Raw genomic sequence first — 23,242 nt, forward strand, 5'->3', positions numbered from 1 at the left:
ATGTGTGGAATGAGCTGCTATGAGTTTGCTAGGTAGTTTTTCAAAGAAAGGCTGAAATAGTTGGGCGAGATGGAGATCCTGACTCACCGCTTCCAACTCATAAAAGGCAAAGGAAGTGGTTACATGTACCTTCATTTCCAAACACTGGGATATATAAGGCACACTTGCAGCCCTTAAGAGCCACCACTTCCCAAAGGGTTACCCACTTCCGTGCAGATGGATGCACTCATCCCAAGAGGGGAATTTGTGCAACACTCAAAGACGGACCGAGTAGTTTCCAAAGTCTCCCAGCAACTAGTGTCACTCGTTTATTTACCTATCAGCCAATTCACTAGGTGACTACCCAATTTTCAATAAACAAGCTAGCAACTAGTGAGGTTCCATTCTCTCATGGTGAAACTGGCTCCATGTCCTGTGAGTCTCCACATAATTACTGTACATTACTGTAATCCAATTAAACCTCACTACAAGATGAGCTTCATGTTATCACTTTCAATTAGATTTAAGCCACTTATTGTCTGCATTAAGATCCATTTGGACTAAAAATCCCACACCATTGCTTGAGAAATGGCATTTATCAGCCAAATGACAACAGCAATGCGGTGCTATATTGAAAGCCAGAGAAGACAGTAAAGACTGGATAACAATTACAGTAGCTTTCAGGGAGGGAGAAAACACGGGGAAGTAAACTAACATGACCACTATCCAAGCTTGCTGGTCTCCCAATAGTCAAATTCTCCTCCAATTTGCCACTCCCTCTTTTTCTTCTGATCCCAGTTTCATGAAAAAAAATTGAATCATAGAATCATAGAATATCAGGGTTGGAAGGGACCTCAGGAGGTCTAGTCCAACCCCCTGCTCAAAGCAGGACCAATCCCCAACTAAATCATCCCAGCCAGGGCTTTGTCAAGCCTGACCTTAAAAACTTCTAAGGAAGGAGATTCCACCACCTCCCTAGGTAATGCATTCCAGTGTTTCACCACCCTCCTAGTGAAAAAGTTTTTCCTAATATCCAACCTCAACCTCCCCCACTGCAACTTGAGACCATTACTCCTTGTTCTGTCATCTGCTACCACTGAGAACAGTCTAGATCCATCCTCTTTGGAACCCACTTTCAGGTAGTTGAAAAAGGAGCTATCAAATCCCCCCCTCATTCTTCTCTTCCACAGACTAAACAATCCCAGCCTCTCCTCATAAGTCATGTGCTCCAGCCCCCTAATCATTTTTGTTGCCCTCCGCTGGACGTTTTCCAATTTTTCCACATCCTTCTTGTAGTGTGGGGCCCAAAACTGGAAACAGTACTCCAGATGAGGCCTCACCAATGTCGAATAGAGGGGAAGATTTGTTAGAAGCCCAGAGGAATTCCTCAGTCCAGGATTTTCACTAAAGCCAAGAGAAAGACTGAGGATAACAGCGGGCCTGGCAATGCAGCATAATTTGGCAGATGATCATTAATTCCATAGGAACTACCCTCCCAAAAAGGTCAGTCATAAGAGTGGCAGAATTTGGCCCAGAGGAATTAGAAGAGCTGCCAAGACATGACGCAAATAAGCAGACTAACAGGCCAACTTCCCATGCAAAGGCAAACTATGAGATGCGTTTAGAAAATACAGACCAGGATTTACAGAGGAACATAATGGCACTCTGAAAAGTTTTCAGCATTTGCTTCTTGCTCATTTTTTGGGCTACAGTTCCGCTTCAAGCACAGACTATATGTGGAGTGACTAGGTTGAGACGCTCCATATTTTCCCTCTGATCTTTCTTCCTAACTGTCAAGTTTTTGCTTTCCTTCACCCCAGTGACCCATGATCAGCTGAAGGTTGGTCTTTGGCTTAAGGCACTGGGCTAACTCAGTTCTATTCCCACCTTCGCCAAAAGCTTCCTCGATGACCTAGAGCAAGTCACTTCCCCTCTCTGCCCCTCAGATCTTTATCTGCAAATTGGAGATAATATTTCACTATCTCTTATGTGTGTTGAAGGAAAATTAACATTGAAGTGCTCAGACACTATACTGATGAACAAAGAAATCTCAGCTTATTTATAACACTGACTTCTTCTGAGCTCTATTCAGTTTGCTTCCTTGATTTCTCCCAGTGACGTATGAGGAAACACACTTACCCCAATAAGATGCATGTCTGAGACCCAAGTTTGAGTGCTTTCAAACATCCTAGAAACAGATCAATAGCCTAATGCAAACCCCGTCATGGATGAAAATATTAATCCAACCACATTTTTTATTCTGGAGATCACTTAGCAAGACAATCTCTTACAGTCTTGAGACCACCTCCTCCACTTCCCCAACCATCCCCCTCAATCTCCCAGTGTTAGGGCCTCAAAATGTTTTCTCAAAATGGGGAGGTTGTCACATTGACCATAGTAAAATAGCAAACTTACACAGCACTCTCCACCTTCAAAGCAGTTTGCAAACTGTAGCAAATGAATCTCCATTTTTCAGACTGGGGAAACTGAGGCAGGAGCAGTTAACTAAAATCATACAAGTCAGTGGCAAACTCGGAATGAGAAGTCGGGATTTTACAGTTGCAAATTCAGTCTTCAGACAACTTGACCATTCTGCCTCTTGAACCAGCAGCATAATTCGAGAAACATACAACTCTAGTTTCTTTTGTCAAAATCTTATTTTAAAAGTTTTAGAGGAAATGTTATGCAATATATTCTTCCTTTAAAAAACAGCAGTTCATTGCACAAAAGTGAGACTAGTAGGGAAGAAACAGGTAGACAGCTTCTGCCTTCTGAAATATACTTGTCAGACTCTTTGTTGATAAGAAGAAAAGGAGTACTTGTGGCACCTTAGAGACTAACAAATTTATTAGAGCATAAGCTTTCGTGAGCTACAGCTCACTTCATCGGATGCATGCATGCATCCGATGAAGTGAGCTGTAGCTCACGAAAGCTTATGCTCTAATAAATTTGTTAGTCTCTAAGGTGCCACAAGTACTCCTTTTCTTCTTGCGAAACAGACTAACACGGCTGCTACTCTGAAACCTGTCATTTTGTTGATATGGTAACACCAGTGATGTGATTGCAATGACTGAAACAAGGAACTTGATTTTCTGAGAAGCTGATTACCCACAACTTCAATTTAAGGCAATGGGTGCTACACATACTCAGTTCCTCTAAATATCAGGCCCAAGAAACTTATTGTATACATAAAGGAAAGCAGTGTCTGTCACTATCAGATGGGTAGGAAGCCAGAGGGCTAAAATCCAGAAAGGCTACATAGTTTTAACATAGCTGCAGCATATGGTTTTGATGGAGTGATATCAACAGCCTGCTCTGCATGACTGAGGTATTATGGTCGCTAATACCACAGACGTACTTTTATACATACAGCAACAACTGTCCACAAAGTACTTTAAAAAAAAAAACAGCTGACATCAAAAGAATAAGCACATCAAATCATTTATTACACAAAGAAGCTGATCCCTCTCTTTCGAAGAGAAACCACACTCCCTTCCACCTAATGCACAAAGAATCAAGCACAGGGGGCACAAAGATTTAACTGAGCTATGTGTCACTGAAGAAAATATGGTTCTTTGCCACTATTTTTCACAGACTAAATATGGCCTCTGAGAACATTTCTCCCTGTAAAGCAACTAGATACTTAGCCCTTCAAGTTTTACTAAGTCTACATGAACTGGCAAGACTTCCAGTAAATCAAAACAAAAAGGAGATCTTCCTCTAGTCCTTGTGAAGAATGATATTTCATATATTATCCACCACAAAGTCTGCTAATCAGCCATCAACTGGACAAAATGAGCAAAGCATTCCAGTCAATCAACTCTCAGTGTACCAGTCCACCCACAACACTCAAGGCTTCATACCAGCTACACAGGGCAATTCACTGAGTGAGACCGTTGCCTTTTATTTCCTTTACTGGTAAGCTCTTCTCCACAAAAGCATTCCAAAATATGTCACATTCCCCAGTGTGTGTGTGTTGAGAAAAAAAAATAACTGCAGGGACTTAGCCCCAATTATGTATTCCAATAAGCAACCACTTGCTGCTCCAATCACTGCTCCCCTCTATGGCTGTATGCCAACAGAGTAGGAATGTCTCTGAAATGGAAACAAATGTCTAGAGATTTATCTACACTAACCTAAACTTTTTAAAAGAGAAGGAAATGCTCCCTCTGAGAGCATGATCCTTCTGCATATTCCACCCATTCTCTGACTTTTTGCTGAGTTCAAAGCAGTGGTGTTTGAAGAGCCTTAAAAATCAACAGGCGCTCAGAAGAAAAATTGCAGCCAATGAAAATCCCAAGGAAAACACCAAGCCCATTTTCCTCTCCACTCTCCTCCATGTATTCACAGGTGTCTCTTGAAGAGGGAGCTCTCATTCTCATATAGAGTATATTGCGTCTTCTAAAGTCACCTTTTGATTATAGCATGTCTCAAGGACATTCCTGCATCTCAGGAGGTGATACTTGCAATATTCATGGTCAAAAGTTTCAAAGATGAGTGCCTGAAGTTAAATATAGTCTTAGAAAAGTAACTTTAGCGCTCCTTCCTTTAATATCTTGCCCTCTCCAATCACAGATACCTTTGTGTTCTTATGTAGTACCTGCACCACATACAATGAAATGCAAAACAGTAGTCTGATGTAATGTTAGCTGGTAGAGTTAAAACAGCCAGGAAAGGCTAATAAAGGTTCACTGAACAACTTAACACAGCCGCATTATATAGATATAGATATATGGAATATTTTTTTATTTCTGGCTAACTGTGTAGCATGTTACTGTTTGTTCTAAAATGTGCAGCATAAGATACAGATGCACTGACACCAAACTAATGTTTCTGTAGGAACCTCAACTTCTCAATTTTCTGACTTAGTTTTGGCTGTACACTTAGTGTTTTATTAGTCTATTGCATTTTGGAGACCTGCCAAGTCTCTCACACAAAATTCACACCTGTAGGCTGACACACATTCCCACACCCAGACTGAATATTCTGCATCCAGATGGGCTGCAGGAACATCTGACAATTATGGTTCGGTCACCAGAGGCCACTGTGGCACGGGGGCGGGGAGGGAAAGCATGCAGCCAAACAGCTTCTGTCTGCTGCTCCCCCTGCTGGACCTGGAAACAGCAACTACGAGGAGCAGGCAGGGTGGAACCGACCAGACTCCCATACCCAGCACCAACCAGGTCTCAGTTGCCACCAGTCCTTAGACGCCCACTGGGTTTCACAATGTGCCCTATGGCTTCTATCCCCAGACACTCACAAATCCAGTTTCCTTCCCAGATATTCCCAGACACTCGCACAACCCAGCTTCCCTCAAACCCCAGTTCCACACACACAAATTCAAATTTCCTTATGCCCAGCTTTCTGCAGCCATCTCCATCAGTCCCCCAGCCATTACCAACCTCCACCCAGCCAAATTCAGCCTTCCTCCCAGCCCTCACTTTGTATTTTATTTGTTTGGGTTTTTAGAAATAAAAATTGTCTCTAGTGATGTTAGCCTCCAACTAATCCCAGTCACCATTTGAAATGAATGCATCCGATGAAGTGAGCTGTAGCTCACAAAAGCTTATGCTCAAATAAATTTGTTAGTCTCTAAGGTGCCACAAGTACTCCTTTTCTTTTTGCGAATACAAAGTAACACGGCTGCTACTCTGAAACCTGTCATTTGAAATACTCACCTCCTTGAGGTAATCAAGGTGTGTGATGGAGTGGAATATCATTTTATTGATGCTTTTTTTTTTTTAAACACAAGGCTGGGTTATAAAAGCAGAACCATCATGTACATAAGTAGATTGGATGTTTGCAGCAAGAGAAAACTTTTCAGAGTTTAATTTGCAGAATGTAGCCAGAATGTGGAGGTCTCTTATAATTGTGGGAACTACAATTTCTCCCAGTTCCCAATAATCTCCTCCTGTTCCTGATGCTAAAGTAGGGATTTGAAGGATTTTGTTCTGTGTGTTTAACTGAAATAGTCATGATCACGCTCATGCAAACTGTCACACTAGAAACCTGACAACACACCTTGAGTCTTCTCAGGCTACTTTAAAGTCACAATAGGTATAGAGCTTGTTGGGGTGTCTGCTAAAATGAAAGATTACTGGGCCCACTTGGTGATTTCACTCCTATATTCATTTGTTTCCCCCTAAACCAAGCAAAGACAGTAGCACTTCAAGAACTTGTCACTGTCACCCTGCCAAAACTCCGTTGTTTTTGGTGTGACCCTGCTGAGAAAAAAAAAAAAAAAAAAAAGGAGAGAATATTTTTTCCTACACAAACAAGATGACAAATAAAGGGATTTTGCTCAAACATTCAAATATACTCACCTTTGGGCAGATACCAAGCATGGAAATATCAGCCCAGAAAGTTTGGAGAGTTATGAGCAAGTGAAAAGAGGCTGTTAGAATGGAAATGCATTTTCAGCCTGATTAGCAGAAGCCTAGACCTCTGCTATAACATATTCAGACAAAACTGTTACAAGATACTGATGAAAAGCTTGTGCATTTCTCAACTAGTGTGGCAGACTCATTTCAGGAAGAGGGTATACAAGGGACAAAAGAAGGGGTCAGAGTTAATAGGGAAAGCTGCAAACATTCTTCCCCTCTTCAAGTAAAGCAGCAGGCCATTACTTCAAAGCTCACCATGCTCACAATTTGGCCTCTGGTGAAAGTGGCTGTGAGAGCAGCTCACATGTAGAGGGCAGCCGCCCACCAACCCAATATCCTCTGCTCAACCTAATGGAGTACTAATGAGTAAAGAGAAAAGGGAGCAGCAACTATCTGCTAATCTACCCCAAGGTGGGGAGCACCAAATGAAGTTGGGACACCTGTTTACTCTGCACACAGAGCAAGAGTTCTTTTTACTGAGTGAACAATGAAAATGAAAAGCAGGCAACCACACCAGGGAATGGAGAGGGCTGGGAAATTCAACCTCCAGATTCTATGCCCCTCATGTCCTGAAGTCCCTTTAACCTGATGAAGTGAGCTTTAGCTCACGAAAGCTTATGCTAAAACAAATTTGTTAGTCTCTAAGGTACCACAAGTACTCCTTTTCTTTAAACCCTGTAGTTTACCTGTGGTCGCATTCCTATTCTCATGGATCGTAGAAGGCTGAGGTTGAACACACTCAGACATCTCAGGAGTACTGAGATAAGGGAGCACAGACAATGACACCAGTCTAGGGAGCATGGCTCAGCAGTGGGGGTTCCCCAGTGACTGCCCTCCCAGTGCTGCTGCCTGGGAAAGTTCCCTGAATGATGAATGGAATGCTGTGAACTAGGCAACCTGTCTGCCCATTGTACACATCCAGTTTGTGTCATTTTTATCATAAAAAGCCAGGCTGAGGATTTGTCTCTAGAAACAAGAAAACATGACTTGATATTAATTTAGGAAGCTTGCTTTTATGTTTTTTCTTCTGTTATGATCATAAAAACCCTGACAGCAGAAGTTTATCTAGGCTGGAGGAGCATGAGAGAGATGTCAGGGCTAAACAATGGGACCAGTGTGACAATGCAAGTAAGGTGCACTGCCGTCCAGCTAAACTCCCACCCCACACCCTTTTTCCCTCATCCCACCCACCACAAAGCCCCATTTCACACAGCTTAAGGTGTTCTCATGCCAGTTCATTTTTGAACGAATACCCACACAAGCAAACAACAAGTAACAAACAGGAAGACGCTGGTAAGTACTATTAAAAATTAAGGAATTTGCAAACAGAAGCTTAATCAACAGATGCAGTCCCGAAAGCCAGGATGTCACCAGCTAAAACCAAGCCTCCCCTACCCGTTCATGTCAATTCACATACCCAACCAACAAGAAATGCCCTTTCCAGTCCACCCACAAGGCACTCACCCACTCCCTCCAGACACACAACCCTAATCCCATGCTCCTCCCCCCCACTCCCTCCAGGTACAGACCTCGCAGGTACGCATCTAGGGAACACAGCTGGGGCTCAGGCTGCCCATCTGGGTACAGAGGTGGGGCAGGGCAGGTGCATGGAGGCGGACATGCCCCAGAGCAGCCCTAGGGCTGAGCGGTCTGTGAGGGAACAAGCACGGCTGCGGAGGAGCGGGGCACTGCCTGCCCTTAGGAGCGGTCCCCACCTCAGTGCTGGCTAACGGCACGGCCGGAGCTGAATCCGAGCCCGGAGCTGGGCCCCGCGCCCTGAACAGAGCCAGGCTCTCCCCGCTTAGCGGGGGCTCCGGGGCAGGTTCCCCCCACGCCAGGGCACGGCAGCCAGGACCAACACCGGGGGCCCCTCAGGCGCACGCCCAGGGCTCTCACGGGAGCCGGCGGGCCCCACCCGGGCCAGAGTTGGAAGGGAAGGGGGCTCCGCGGGGAAGAGGAACCGGGGGGCAGGGGTGCGGGGGGCTGCCCCGCCTGGTCCACTGTGGGCGGGGAGCCCGCAGGCTCGGCCCGGCCTGGGGGCGAGGACGGGGCCCGGACCGCCAGGGGGGTTGCAGGCGGCCCGCGGCAGGGGCTGCCCCGGTGCAGGCCTAACCCGGGAGCGGGGGGCGGCGGCTCGGCCCGGGGCTGACCTGGGGACGCAGCTGGGGCTGGAACCGTCGATCTCCCAGGTGGCAAAGAGGTTCATGGGCACCGGGCGGCTCAGCACCCCGGCGCCGCCCGGGAAGCTCAGGCGGCCCCGCTCCGCCGCCATCGCCGCAGCCGCCGAGCTCCCGCAGCGGAGCCGGCAGCCGCCCGCAGCGAGACGAACGCACCCCCCCAACCGGTCACTCCGCCGCGCCTACCGCGGCCGGCCAGGGTCACATGGAGAGGGCGGGGCCAGAGCGCTGCGTGGAAGGGCGGGGCCTAGGTAGATAAGGGGAGGGGCTCACGGGAGGGCGGAGCTTGGGGTTCAAGACCCGGGCGGGCGGTAGTGCAGGACTCGGAGCGGAGAGGGGACCAGTCTGTATGGAGGGGTTATTGAGTCCCTGGTCCTCCACTAGGGTTAGGAGAGAAGATAAAGCTGTGTTGCAGTGGGGAGCTCACTAATGGTAGAAGCTTCCTGTTTGAGTTCTCGAGTTGCTATTTAAAGAATAGGAGAACTTGTGGCACCTTAGAGACTAACACATTTATTAGAGCGTAAGCTTTCGTGAGCTACAGCTCACTTCATGGGATGCATTTGGTGGAAAAAACAGAGGGGAGATTGAGACAGGTGTGTCTATATCAACAGAGCCCGTTGCCAACTCTGTCCACATATCTATTCAGGGGACACCATCATAGGGCCTAATCACATCAGCCACGCTATCAGAGGCTCGTTCACCTGCGCATCTACCAATGTGATATATGCCATCATGTGCCAGCAATGCCCCTCTGCCATGTACATTGGCCAAACTGGACAGTCTCTACGTAAAAGAATGAATGGACACAAATCAGACGTCAAGAATTATAACATTCAAAAACCAGTTGGAGAACACTTCAATCTCTCTGGTCACTCGATCACAGACCTAAGAGTGGCTATCCTTCAACAAAAAAGCTTCAAAAACAGACTCCAACGAGAGACTGCTGAATTGGAATTAATTTGCAAACTAGATACAATTAATTTAGGCTTGAATAGAGACTGGGAATGGATGAGTCATTACACAAAGTAAAACTATTTCCCCATGTTATTTCTCCCCCCCACCCCACTCCCCACTGTTCCTCAGATATTCTTGTTAACTGCTGGAATTAGCCTACCTTGCTTGTCAGCATGAAAGGTTTTCCTCCTTCCCCCTCCCCCCCCCCCCCCCCCCCCGCTGCTGGTGATGGCTTATCTTAAGTGATCACTCTCCTTACAGTGTGTATGATAAACCCATTGTTTCATGTTCTCTGTGTGTGTATATAAATCTCCCCTCTGTTTTTTCCACCAAATGCATCCGATGAAGTGAGCTGTAGCTCACGAAAGCTTATGCTCTAATAAATTTGTTAGTCTCTAAGGTGCCACAAGTACTCCTTTTCTTTTTGCGAATACAGACTAACACGGCTGCTACTCTGAAACCTATTTAAAGAATGGCTCTTTGTCTTCACCCTACAGAGCCTGGCGACAGAGAGGAGTTTGGGGAAGGGGGAGAGAGAAACGGACAGAAGTCCACGGGGCGGCGCTTAGGCAGAAAAAGGCTAGGAGTCAGCAGAAGGAAAGTGGAAGAGCCTGGGGAAAGGCAGGCGTCTGGAGAGTTGAAGGGGAGGATCTTAGGGATAAGAGAGGAGGAGCTTGGACAAGGGCCTGCAGGGCAAAAGTCTGCGAGAAGAGGGGAGCCTGGAGAGTGGAAGTTTGGAGAAGGAAGCAGAACCAACCTGCATGAGGAAAATAAGACGGGAGAGATGAGAGGATGTTTGGGGAAAGGCTGGGGAACTATAGAGAGAAAGAACTCATAAATGTGTGGAAGAGCCTGGGATGTGGGAGGAACATACAGAGGACAGGAACCTGAAAAGAGAGAACAAGGAGTCTGGTGGCACCTTAAAGACTTACAAATTTATTTGGGCATAAGCTTCTGTGGGTAAAAACTCCACTTTTTCAGATGCATGGAATGAAAATTACAGATGCAGATATAAATATACTGACACATGAAGAGAAGGGAATTACAGGGGGAGGGATAGATCAATGCTTTGAGCCTGCTAAACCTAGGGTTGAGAGTTCCATCCTTGAGAGGACCATTTAGGGATCTGGGGCAAAAATTGGGGATTGGCCCTGCTTTGAGTAGGGGGTTGGAATAGATGACCTTCTAAGGTCCCTTTCAACCCTGATATTCTTTTTATTATGATTCTATGATACCTCAAAAGTGGAGAACCAGTGTTGATGGGGCCAATTCGATCAGGGTGGATGTAGTCCACTCCCAACAATAGATGAGGAAGTGTCAATTCCAGGAGAGGCAAAGCTGCTTTTGTAATGAGCCAGCCACTCCCAGTCCCTATTCAATCCCAAATTAATGGTGTTAAATTTGCAAATGAATTTTAGTTCTGCTGTTTCTCTTTGAAGTCTGTTTCTGAAGCTTTTTTGTTCAAGTATGGCTACTTTCAAATCTGTTATAGAATGTCCAGGAAGATTGAAGTGTTCTCCTACTGACTTTTGTATGTTACCTTTCCTGATGTCCGATTTGTGTCCTTTTATTCTTTTACATAGGGACTGTCCGGTTTGGCCAATGTACATGGCAGAGGGGCATTGCTGGCACATGATGGCATATATAACATTAGTAGATGTGCAGGTGAATGAGCCCCTGATGATGTGGCTGATGTGTTTGGGTCCTCTGATGGTGTCGCTAGCGTAGATATAGGGACACAGTAGGCAACAAGGTTTGCTACAGGGATTGGTTCCTGGTTTAGTGTCTCTTGGTGTGGTGTGTGGTTGCTGGTGAGTATTTGCTTGAGGTTGGGGGGCTGTCTGTAAGCAAGGACTCTCCTGCCTACAAAGGTCTGGGAGAGTGAGGGATCATTTTCCAGGATAGGTTGTAGATCATTGATAATGTGCTGGAGAGGTTTAGGCTGGGGGCTGAAGGTGATGGCTAGTGGCGTTCTGTTATTTTCTTTTTTGGGCCTGTCCTGTAGTAGGTAACTTCTGGCTCTGTCAATCTGTTTCCTTACTTACCCAGGTGGGTATTGTAGTTTTAAGTATGCTTGATAAAGATCTTGTACGTGTTGGCCTCTGTCTGAGGGATTGGAACAAATTCGGTTGTATCTTAGGGCTTGGCTGTAGACAATGGATCATGTGATGTGTCCTGAATGGAAGGTGGAGGCATGTAGGTAAGTGTAGAGTCAGTAGGTTTCTGGTATAGGGTGGTGTTTATGTGACCATCACTTATTTACACTGTAGTGTCCAGGAAGTGGATCTCTTGTGTGGACTGGTCCAGGCTGAGGTTGATGGTGGGGTGGAAATTGTTGAAATCCAAGTGGAATTCTTCAAGGGCCTCCTTCCCGTGCGTCCATATGATGATGTAATCAATGTAGCGCAAGTAGAGGAGGGGCATTAGGGAACAAGAGCTGAGGAAGCATTGTTCTAAGTCAGCCATAAAAATGTTGGCACACTGTAGGGCCATGCGGGTACCCATAATAGTGCCACTGACTCAAAGGTATAAGTTGTCTCCAAATCTGAAATGGTTGTGGGTGAGGACAATGTCACAAAGCTCAGCCAGCAGATGTGCCGTGGCCTTATCAGGGATAGTGTTCCTGACAGCTTGTAGTCCATCCTCATGTGGAATATTGGTATAAAGAGCTTCTACATCCATGGTTGCCAGGATGGTGTTTTCAGGAAGATCACCAATGCATTGTAGTTTCCTCAGAAAGTCGGTGGTGTCTCGAAGATAGCTAGAAGCGCGGGTAGCGTAGGGTCTGAGGAGAGAGTCCAAATAGCCAGATAATCCTGCTATAAGAGTGCCGATGCCTGAGACGATGTATTCAGGGTTTCCAGGTTTATGGATGTTGGGTAGCAGATAGAATACCCCTGGTTGGGGCTCTGGGGGTGTGTCCGTGTAGATTTGCTCCCGTGCTGTAGCAGGGAGTTTCTTGAGCAGATGGTGTAGTTTCTTTGGTACTCTTCAGTGGGATCAAAGGATCGTGGCCTTTAGAATGTGGTGTTGGAGAGTTGCCTGGCAGCCTCCTGTTCATAATCTGACCTGTTCATTATGACTACAGCACCTCCTTTCTCAGCCCCTTTGATTATGTGTCAGAGTTGTTTCTGAGGCTGTGGATGGCGTTGCGTTCTGTACGGCTGAGGTTATGGGGCAGGTGACGCTATTTGTTCACAATTTCAGCCTGTGCAGTCTGCGGAAGAATTCTGTGTAGAAGTCCAGTCTCTCATTTTGAACATCAGGAGGAGTCCAAGCAGAATTCTTCTTCTTGTAGTGTTGGTAGGAGGGTTCCTGTGGGTCAGCACACTGTTCAGTGGTGTGCTGAAAATATTCCTTAAGTCGGAGACGACGAAAGTAGGCTTCCAGATCACCGCAGAACTGTATCATGTCTGTGGGGATGGTGGGGCAGAAAAAAAGTCCTCGAGATAGGACAGACTCTTCTGCCGGGCTAAGTGTGTGGTTGGATAGATTAACAATATTAGGTGAGTTGAGGGTACCACAGTTGTAGCCCCCTGTGGCAAGTAGGAGTTTAGATAGATCACTTCTCTACAGAGGAAAGAAGACAGTAAAGTGTTCGTTGTAAATGGCTTGTCTTGTTTTTGTAAAGTCCAGCCATGTGGAAGTTTGTGTGGAAGGTTGGTTTTGTATGAGAGTCTCCAGTTTTGAGAGCTCATTCTTGATCTTCTCCTGTCTGCTGTACAGGATGTTGATCAGGTGGTTCCTCAGTTTCTTTGAGTGTGTGTGGCACAGTCTCTCAGCATAGTCAGTGTAGTATGTCGATTGCAATGGATTTTTTACCTTTAGTCCATTTGGTATGATATCCATCTGTTTGCACTTGGAGAGGAAGATGTCTGTCTATATCTGTGCAAGTTTTTTGTTGAGGTTGATGGATTTCCACTCCATATGGCTAAATTTAGTGCCTTGCATGGAGACAAGTATCAGGGGGTAGCCGTGTTAGTCTGTAGCCACAAAAACAACAAGGAGTCCAGTGGCACCTTAAAGACTAACAGATTTGAGCATAAGCTTTTGTCGTTAAAAACCCCACTTCAGATGCATGGAGTGAAAATTACAGATGCAGAAGGGAGAGAGGTAGTAAAATATAGAGACGAAAGTGGAGGCAGAGCTCAGAGGAAGGAGTCTGGGTGGGGATAAAGTTGAGGAATTAGAGAGGGAGGAGCCCATAGGGTTCAGGGAGAGAAGTCTGGCAAGCAGGATTTAGCAGTTTGAGAACTATTCTTCCTAGGATTGCCAACTGTCTAATCGTGGAAACCCAAAGACCCCTGTCATGCCCATTCTCCAAGACTCCACCCCTGCTCACTCCATCCCCCTCCCTCGCTGGCTCTCCCCCACTGTCACTCACTTTCATCAGGCTTGGGGGGCAGCTCAGAGCCAGGGTAGGGGGTGCAGGCTCTGGGAGGGAGTTTAGGTGCTGGAAGAGGTGTGGGCTCTGGGATGGAGTGTGGGTGAGGGGCACAGGCTCTGGGAAGGAGTTTGGGTGATGGAGGGGGTGTGGGCTCTGGGAGGGAGTTTAGGTGCAGGCTCTAGGCTGGGCCAGGAGGTTGAGGTGCAGGAGAGGGTCAGGGGGTCGGTGTTTGCCTCAGGCAGCTCCTGAAAGCGACCAGCACATCCCTCTGTCAGCGGCTCCTAGAAAGGGAGCCTAGGGGGTCTCAGCATTCTGCTGCCCACAGGCACCACCCCTGCAGCTCCCATTGGCCTCAGTTCCGCCAACGGGAGCTGCGGAGTCAGCGCTGGGGTGGGGGCAGCATACAGAGACCCCCCTGTCCCTCCCTCCCTGCAGAGGCCACAGGGACCGTGCTAGGAGCAGTGCGGAGCCAAGGCAGGTGGTGGGAGCGGTGCGGAACCAAGGGAGCCTTCCTTAGCCCTGCTGCCGTGCCTGGCTGTTAGCGCCCAAAATCTCCCAGTTTGGCTGAAGTAGCCTCTGGGAGATAGTGTGATTCCAGGAGACTACTGGTGAAACTGGGAGGGTTGGCAACCCCAATTCTTCCTGTGACTCTACCTACACACTCCAACTCATCCCCTTCCTCTTATTGCTTCCTCGTCACCCACTCTTTGGGCTCTGCCCACCTCAATCTATCCTGTGCATGTTATGCACCTGTCTTTCTTCTGCTTACCTGCTTTTTGTAAATTACTTCCTATTATTTAGATCCTAGAAAGCACTCTAAGACTGTTTATTGTGAACACAGTGTATATAGTACATTGAAGTCCTATTCCAGGAGTGGGCAAACTTTTTGGCCCGAGGGCCACATCGGGGTGGGGAAATTGCATGCAGAGCCATGAATGTAGGGCTGGGGCAGGGGGTTGGGGTGTGGGAGGGAGTGTGGGAAGGGGCACACAGAGTAGCAGGGGGCTCAGGGCAGGACATTGGAGTGCAGGGTGCAGGAGGGGTTCGGGGTGCAGGCTCCGGCCCAGCGCCGCTTACCTGGAGCGGCTCTGAGGTGGCAGCGGCTTGCACCGGGGCCAGGGCAGGCTGGCAGCAGTTTTAAAACAAACAAAAGGAAAAAAGAAAAGGAGTACTTACTAACACGGCTGCTACTCTGAAACAAAAGGAAGTATTTCTTCACAACATCCATAGGTTGCCTATGCGTTGTATGAACATAAGAACAGCCCTACTGGGTCATCTAGCCCAGTATTCTGGGTCCATCTAGCCCAGTATCCTGTTTTCCAACAGTGGCCCATGCCAGGTGCCCCAGAGAGAATGAACAGAACAGCTAATCATCAAGTGATCTATCCCGTCACTCATTCCCAGCTTCTGGCAAACAGAGGCTAGGGATACCATTGATGGACCTATCCTCTATTAATTTATCTAGTTCTTTTTTGAACCCTGTTATAGTCTTGGCGTTCACAACATTCTCTGGCAAAGAGTTCCACAGGTTGACTGTGTGTTGTGTGAAGAAATACTTCCTTTTGTTTGCTGCCTATTAATTTCATTCGGTGACCCCTAGTTCTTGTGTTATGAGAAGTAATAAAAAACACTTCCTTATCTACTTTCTCTACACCAGTCATGATTTTATAGACCTCAATCATATCCCCCCTTAGCCATCTCTTCTCCAAGCTGAAAAGTCCCAGTCTTATTAATCTCTACTCATATGGAAGGCGTTCCATACCCCTAATAATTTTTGTTGCCTTTTTCTGAACCTTTTCCAATTCCAGTATATCTTTTTTGAGATGGGGCGACCACATCTGCACACAGTATTTAAGAAGTGGGCATACCATGGATTTATATAGAGGCAACATGATATTTTCTGTCCTATTATCTATCCCTTTCTTAATTATTCCCAGCATTCTGTTGGCTTTTTTGACTGCCACTGCACATCGAGTGGATGTTTTCAGAGAACTATCCACAATGACTCCCAGATCTCTTTCTTGAGTGGTAACAGCTAACTTAGATCCCATCATTTTATATGTATAGTTGGGATTATGCTTTCCAGTGTGCATTACTTTGCATTTATCAACATTGAATTTCATCTGCCATTTTGTTGCCCAGTCATGCAGTTTTGAGAAATCCTTTTGTAGCTCTTCACAGTCTGCCTGGGTCTTAACTATGTTTAGTAATTTTGTATCGTCAGCAAATTTTTCCAATTTTGTCTTTAAGGCCAAGACAGTAAGTGTCCAAAAAAAGAACTAGATACATTCATGGAGGATAGGTCCATCAATAGCTATTAGCCAGGATGGGCAGGGATGGTGTCCCAGAAGCTGGGACTGGGCAATGGGATGGATCACTTGATGATTACCTGTTTTGTTCATTCCCTCAGGATACTGAGCTAGATGAACCTTTAGGCCTGGTCTACGCAACAAGGTTAGGTTGAATTTAGCTGCGTTAGGTCGATTTTTATAAGCAATGAGGCTACACAACCAACCCCATTCCACCGACCTAAAGGGCTCTTAAAATTGACTGCTGTACTCCTCCCCAACAAGGGGAGTAACGCTAAAATAGACCTTCCTGGGTCGAATTTGGGGTAGTGCTGACGCAGCGCTGTGCAATTCGATGCTATTGGCTTCCGGGAACTATCCCAAAGTGCTCCAATGTGATCGCTCTGGACAGCGCTTTCAACTCCAATGCACGAGCCAGGTACACAGGAAAAGCTCCGGGAAACTTTGAATTTCATTTCCTGTTTGGTCAGCGTGGTGAGCTCAGCAGAACAGGTGACCATGCAGTTCCAGAATCGCAAGTGAGCTCTAGCATGGAGTGAATGGGAAACACTGGATCGAATTGCAGTATGGGGAGAAGAATCTGTGCAGGCAGAACTCCAATGCTGCAGAAGAAATGCTGATACATATGCCAAAATCGCACAGGGCACGGTCGACAGAAGCTACACCAGGGACACACAGCAGTGCCGTGTGAAAATTAAGGAGCTCAGGCAAGCCTACCAAAAGACAAAGGAGGCAAATGGTCGCTCCAGGTCAGAACCCCAGACATGCCGCTTCTATGATCAGCTGCATGCCATTCAAGGGGCGGACCCTACCACTACCCCACCACTGTCTACAAGGGGAGAGCCTCACGCAACATGGATGAGGATTTTGTGGATGAGGAAGAGGAAAATGAGCAGCAGACAAGCGGAGAATCCGTTCTCCCCGGCAGCCAGAACCTTTTCATCACCCTGGAGCCAATACCCTCCTAGGGCATATTGTTCCTGGACCCTGAGGGCAGAGAAGTCACCTCTGGTTAGTGCACATTTGTAACTACACTACAGAGGTTAAAAGTAATAGCGTTTAATGGTTGATTTGCCCTGAACAATTAGAATGCATTCGCAGCCAGTAGAGCTACTGGAAAAGTCTTTTAGCGTGTCTGGGGATGGAGCGGGAATCCTCCAGGGACATCTCCACGAAGCTCTCCTGGAGGTACTCTGAAAGCCTTTGCCTTATTTTGTCCTCCACGGTAGGACACTTTACCACACCAAGCCAGTAGCAAGTGGTCTGGAATCACTGTAGCACAAAGTATGGCAGCGAATGATCCTGGGTTTTGGTCACATTCATGCAACATTCAGTCTTTACCTTTCCGTGTCAGCCTCAGGAGACTGATATCATTCATGGTCACCTGGTTGAAATAGGGGAATTTTTGTAAGGGAACAGTAATCCCCTCTTTTTGGTGATTCCCATTAGACCTTGATTATGCTGGACTGTTTGCACTTGGCTAAAAGGGATCATCCCAGAGAATAGCCACACAGGATGGGGAGGGGTGTGCTGCACATCCACCCCAAAACCCACAGCCCCTCCTTTTAAACAGCAACTGCAGGGCCTCCTTTTAAACAGCAAAACCAACCGTCATTGGTCGCTATTGGAAAGGAGGGTGCTGCAGTTTGAAACCATTCCCACATGTTATAAACGCAGAAGAAGCCAATCCCGTGTACCCTTTGGCTTACAATGGCTGCCTGGAAACCGAATTCTGTTGCCCAGCCTTGTGTGATGTGTCACCATACTGGCAGACACTCAATATAAAAGGCAAAATGTGACCTTGTACCTAAAACATGTGCTGTCTGCTGTGAGTTGCTTGATTCACTGTGAAAGAGTCTCCCTTTGTCCTCAGAAATGTATCATCTTAAATTCTACTGTCCCTTTTTTCCCCTCTGCAGCTGCAAATGTTTCTATGCTCCCCATATCAATTCCGTCCCTGATGTTATCGCAGACCAGATGGCAAAAAAAACCGCACTCATGATGACATGTTTTCAGAGTTCGTGCAGTCCTCCCGCACTGATAGGGTACAGCTGACTGCATGGAGGCATTTGGTGGCAGTGGCCAGGAAAGCATACAGTGAGCGTGATCAGAACACGCAGGAGGAGATGCTGAGGCTAACGTGGGAGCAAACTAACATAATGCATCTGATGGAGCTGCGGGAAAGGCAACTAGAGTACAGACCCGCACTGCATCCATTGTTTAACTGCCTGCCCTCCTCGCCAAGTTCCATATCCTCCTCACCCAGATGCCCAAGGATGTGGGGGAGGGGGAGGCTCCGGGCACCCAGCCACTCCACTCCAGAGGATGGCCCAAGCAGCAGAAGGCTGTCATTCAAACAGTTTTGATTTGTAGTGTGGCTACAATAAGCAATGTGGCCTTGTCCTTTCCTCCTCCCCCACTGCACCTGGGCTACCTTTTACTAGTCAATGTTGTCAGTGATCAATTTTTTTTTTAATAAATAAAAAATGAATGGATTAAAAATAATAGGGATTTTATTTCCTGTGCCAGCTGTGATCGAAGTGGGGGAGGAGGATTGGCTTACAGGGTAGTACATTCACCAAAGGGGGTGGCTTTGCATCAAGGACAAACACACACAACTGTCACACCATAGCCTGTTTTTCAAAGCCTCTCTGATGCACAGCATGCCTTGGTGGACTCTTCTAGTTGCCCTGGTGTCTCGCTGTTCAAAATTGGCCTCCAGGTGATTTGCCTCAACATCTCCCCCTTACTCTCATAGATATTATGGAGCAAGCAGCAATAACAATGGGAATATTGGTTTTGCTGAGGTCTAACCTACCCAGCAACCAGTGCCAGCGCCCTTTTAAACGTCCAAAGGCACATTCTACCACCATTCAGTACTTACTCAGCCTACAGTTGAACTCCTCCTTACTGCAGTCCAGACTGCCTGCATAAAGCTTCATGATCCATAGGAGCAAGGGGTAGGCTGGGTCCCCAAGGATAAGTATTGTCATTTCAACATCCCCAATGGTAATATTCTGGTCTGGTCTTTTTGAACAGCCCAGATTGATGTCAGTGAAATGGCCCTTATGATCCACCAGTGATTGCAGCACCATTGAGAAGTACCCCTTGCAGTTTATGTACTGTTTGGCAAGGTGGTCCGGTACCAAGATAGGGATGTGTGTTCTATCTATCACCACACTATAGTTAGGGAACCCCATTGCAGCAAAGCCATCCAGTATGACCTGCACACTTCCCAGAGTCACTACCCTTGTTACTACCCGCACAGACGCACCCCTAGAAACCCGACCAGGGGTATTCTATCTGCTACCCAAGATCCATAAACCTGGAAATCTTGGACACCCCATCATCTCAGGCATTGGTACCCTGACAGCAGGATTTTCTGGCTATGTAGACTCCCTCCTCAGGCCCTACGCTACCAGCACTCCTAGCTATCTTCGAGACACCGCTGACTTCCTGAGGAAACTACAATCCATCTGTGATCTTCCTGAAAACACCATCCTAGCCACTATGGATGTAGAAGCCCTCTACACCAACATTCCACACAAAGGTGGACTACAAGCCCTCAGGAACAGTATCCCCGATAATGTCATGGCAAACCTGGTGGCTGAACTTTAACTTTGTCCTCAGCCATAACTATTTCACATTTGGGGACAACGTATACCTTCAAATCAGCGGCACTGCTATGGGTACCCGCATGGCCCCACAGTATGCCAACATTTTTATGGCTGACTTAGAACAATGCTTCCTCAGCTCTTGTCCCCTAATGCCCCTACTCTACTTGCACTGATGACATCTTCATCATCTGGACCCATGGAAAAGAAGCCCTTGAGAAATTCCACCATGATTTCAACAATTTCCATCCCACCATCAACCTCAGCCTGGACCAGTCCACACAAGAGATCCACTTCCTGGACGCTACGGTGCTAATAAGCGATGGTCACATAACCACCACCCTATACTGGAAACCTAGTGAGTGCTATACTTACCTACATGCCTCCAGCTTTCATCCAGACCACACCACACGATCCACTGTCTGCAGCCAAGCTCTACGATACAACTGCATTTGCTCCAACCCCTCAGACAGAGACAAACACCTACAAGATCTCTATCAAGCATTCTTACAACTACAATACCCACCTGCTGAAGTGAAGATTGACAGAGCCAGAAGAGTACCCAGAAGTTACCTACTGCAGGACAGGCCCAACAAAGAAAATAACAGAACGCCACTAGCCATCACCTTCAGTCCCCAACTAAAACCTCTCCAACGCATCATCAGGGATCTACAACCTATCCTGAAGGACGACCCATCATTCTCACAGATTTTGGAAGACAGGCCAGTCCTTGCTTACAGACAGCCCCCCCAACCTGAAGCAAATACTCACCAGCAACCACACACCACACAACAAAAACACTAACCCAGGAACCTATCCTTGCACAAAGACTGTTGCCAACTGCGTCCACGTATCTATTCAGGGGACACCATCATAGGGCGTAATCACATCAACCACGTTATCAAAGGCTCGTTCACCTGCGCATCTACCAATGTGATTTATGCCATCATGTGCCAGCAATGCCCCTCTGCCATGTACATTGGCCAAACTGGACAGTCTCTACGTAAAAGAATAAATGGACACAAAGCAGACGTCAAGAATTATAACATTCAAAAACCAGTTGGAGAACACTTCAGTCTCTCTGGTCACTCGATTACAGACCTAAAAGTGGCAATTCTTTAACAAAAATACTTCAAAACAGACTCCAACGAGAGACTGCTGAATTGGAATTAATTTGCAAACTCGACACCATTAACTTAGGCTTGAATAGAGACTGGGAGTGGATGTTTCATTACACAAAGTAAAACTATTTCCCCGTTTATTTTCCTCCCCTACTGTTCCTCACACATTCTTGTCAACTGCTGGAAATGGCCCACCTTGATTATCACTACAAAAGTTTTTTTTTCCCCCCTCTCCTGCTAGTAATTGCTCACCTTACCTGATCGCTCTTGTTACAATGTGTATGGTAACATCCATTGTTTCATGTTCTCTGTGTATATAAATCTCCCTACTGTATTTTTCACTGCATGCATCCGATGAAGTGAGCTGTAGCTCACGAAAGCTTATGCTCAGATAAATTTGTTAGTCTCTAAGGTGCCACAAGTACTCCTTTTCTTTTTGCGGATACAGACCAATATGGCTGCTACTATGAAACCTACCCTTGTTAGCAAAGTGTTATTGATTGCCTTGGCTACGTGGATCACAGCAGCCCCCACGGTAGATTTGCCCACTCCGAATTGATTCCTGACTGACTGGCAGCAATCAGGCGTTGCAAGCTTCCACAGGACTATCACCACTTGCTTCTCAACTGTCAGGGCAGGACTCATCTTGGTATTCCTGTGCTTCAGGGCAGGGGAAAGCAACTCATAAAGTTCCATGAAAGTGGCCTTATGCATGCAAAAGTTTTGCAGCCACTGGGAATCATCCCAAACCTGCAACACTATGCGATTCCCACCAGTCTGTGCTTATTTGCTGGGCCTAAAATCTGCGTTCCACTGTATCAACATGCCCCAACAGCACCATGATATCCCAATTGCCACATCCCATGTTTTCAGGAATGCCTGTGTCCATGTTCACCTCACAATCTTCCTCATGTGGGTGGTTCCTAGCTAGGCTCTGCACATAGTGCAGGATAATGCATGAGGCATTTACAATGCTCACAAAAGCACTGTGCAGCTGAGCGGGCTCCATGCTTGCCATGCTATGGTGTCTGCATGGATAACCCAGGAAAAAAGGCATGAAACAATTGTTTGCCCTTGCTTTCAAGGAGGGAGGGAGGAGAGACGAGACTGATGACACATACCCCAAATCACCTGTGACAATGTTTTTGCCCCATCAGGCATTGGGAGCTTAATCCGGAATTCCAATGGGCAGTGTGGACTGTGGGATAGCTACCCACAGTGCACCACTCCGTGAGTCAATGCTAGCTACAGTATTGAGGACACCCCCGACCTAATGTGCTTAGTGGGGACATGGACGATCGACAGTACAAAACTGGTTACTAAAGATCGACTTCTATAAAATGGACCTAATTTAGTTTGGTAGACATGCCCTTCGTCTGACCCTGTAGGGCCATTCTTACGATCATTTTGGTCCCCTTTGCCCTTAAAAGTCTATTAATTATTCATTTGTCATTATCTTCCTAGATGTTAAAATGCCATCTAAGGGAGGCAACTAACTCCAGGAACTACTGTGCCCCAGCTTTTAACCTATAACGTCAGCTATAACTAAGTACTAGAGAAGTCAAGAATTACTCTAGTCTATAGCCATTCACTCTGGAAACCAAAGCGAAGGGGGAGTAAACGGCAAGGTTTGCCGAGATAGACAGCTGAGAACATGTGACCACACAAATTCAGTGTAAAAGAGGATGTTATTTACCTGGGTATTCACAGCACATACATCATACATACAATGCAATAACTACAGCGAGATGTGAGCAAACTGCCAGGGAACCCTTGGCCGCCCACGGAACCACCGGACATCGTGTTTTGTGCCGAACTTACAGCATTTCTAGACCCGGCTTTGAGAGGCCATGACAACAAACCCGTCAGCCCCACGTGGGATGGCTCTGCGAAAACGGGCAGTAAAGCGCCGGGCAGCAGCGGGAAGCCCCAGCTCCTTCTTCAGCGGGATGGACAACGGGGACAGGGTTGGCCGCCTCTGGCCCGGCCCGGCCCGGCCTCCAGCGCGGGAGTCGGGCCTGCTCAGGGCGGGGGGCCTACCCCACGTCCCCATCGGGTGAAGACCTCCCGGGGGAGTGGGAGCAGGGATGGGCAGTGCGGGCCGCCCGGGGCCGAGCTGCCTGGGGAAGCCTCGCCTCGCCTCGCCTCGCCTCCCCTCCCCCAGCCCTAGGCTCGTTTCTCGCCTCGCCCTACTCCGCTCCTGAGTGGAGCGCGGCGCGGCACGACACGACACGGCCCAACCCCCGCGCCGCGCCGCGCCGCGCCGCGCCGCGCCGGCCCCCCCGGCTTTGACCCCCTCGAGGAACGCTCCCGTCTCA

The 23,242-nt window shown here is 47.3% G+C and overlaps 1 protein-coding gene across 12 annotated transcripts in view; it reads right to left on the reverse strand.

Annotated features, from left to right (window-relative positions):
- Positions 1 to 23,221, reverse strand: part of PACS2 (phosphofurin acidic cluster sorting protein 2) — a 226,521-nt gene extending 203,300 nt beyond the window's left edge. For 3 of the 12 annotated variants that reach the window (XM_043491455.1, XM_043491450.1, XM_038413216.2), the window contains exon 1: positions 8,513 to 8,769. In XM_043491455.1, coding sequence (XP_043347390.1) covers positions 8,513 to 8,634 — 122 coding nt within the window. In that variant the 5' untranslated portion in view covers positions 8,635 to 8,769. Of the gene's footprint in view, positions 1 to 8,512; positions 8,770 to 22,745 lie in introns of those variants that run through there. The other 9 variants (XM_038413219.2, XM_038413223.2, XM_043491453.1 and 6 more) reach the window with 6 other exon arrangements.
- Between the last annotated feature and the right edge of the window lie 21 nt (positions 23,222 to 23,242).

The sequence above is a fragment of the Dermochelys coriacea genome, chromosome 8, assembly GCF_009764565.3.
Source record: "Dermochelys coriacea isolate rDerCor1 chromosome 8, rDerCor1.pri.v4, whole genome shotgun sequence".
Lineage (NCBI taxonomy): Eukaryota > Metazoa > Chordata > Testudines > Dermochelyidae > Dermochelys > Dermochelys coriacea.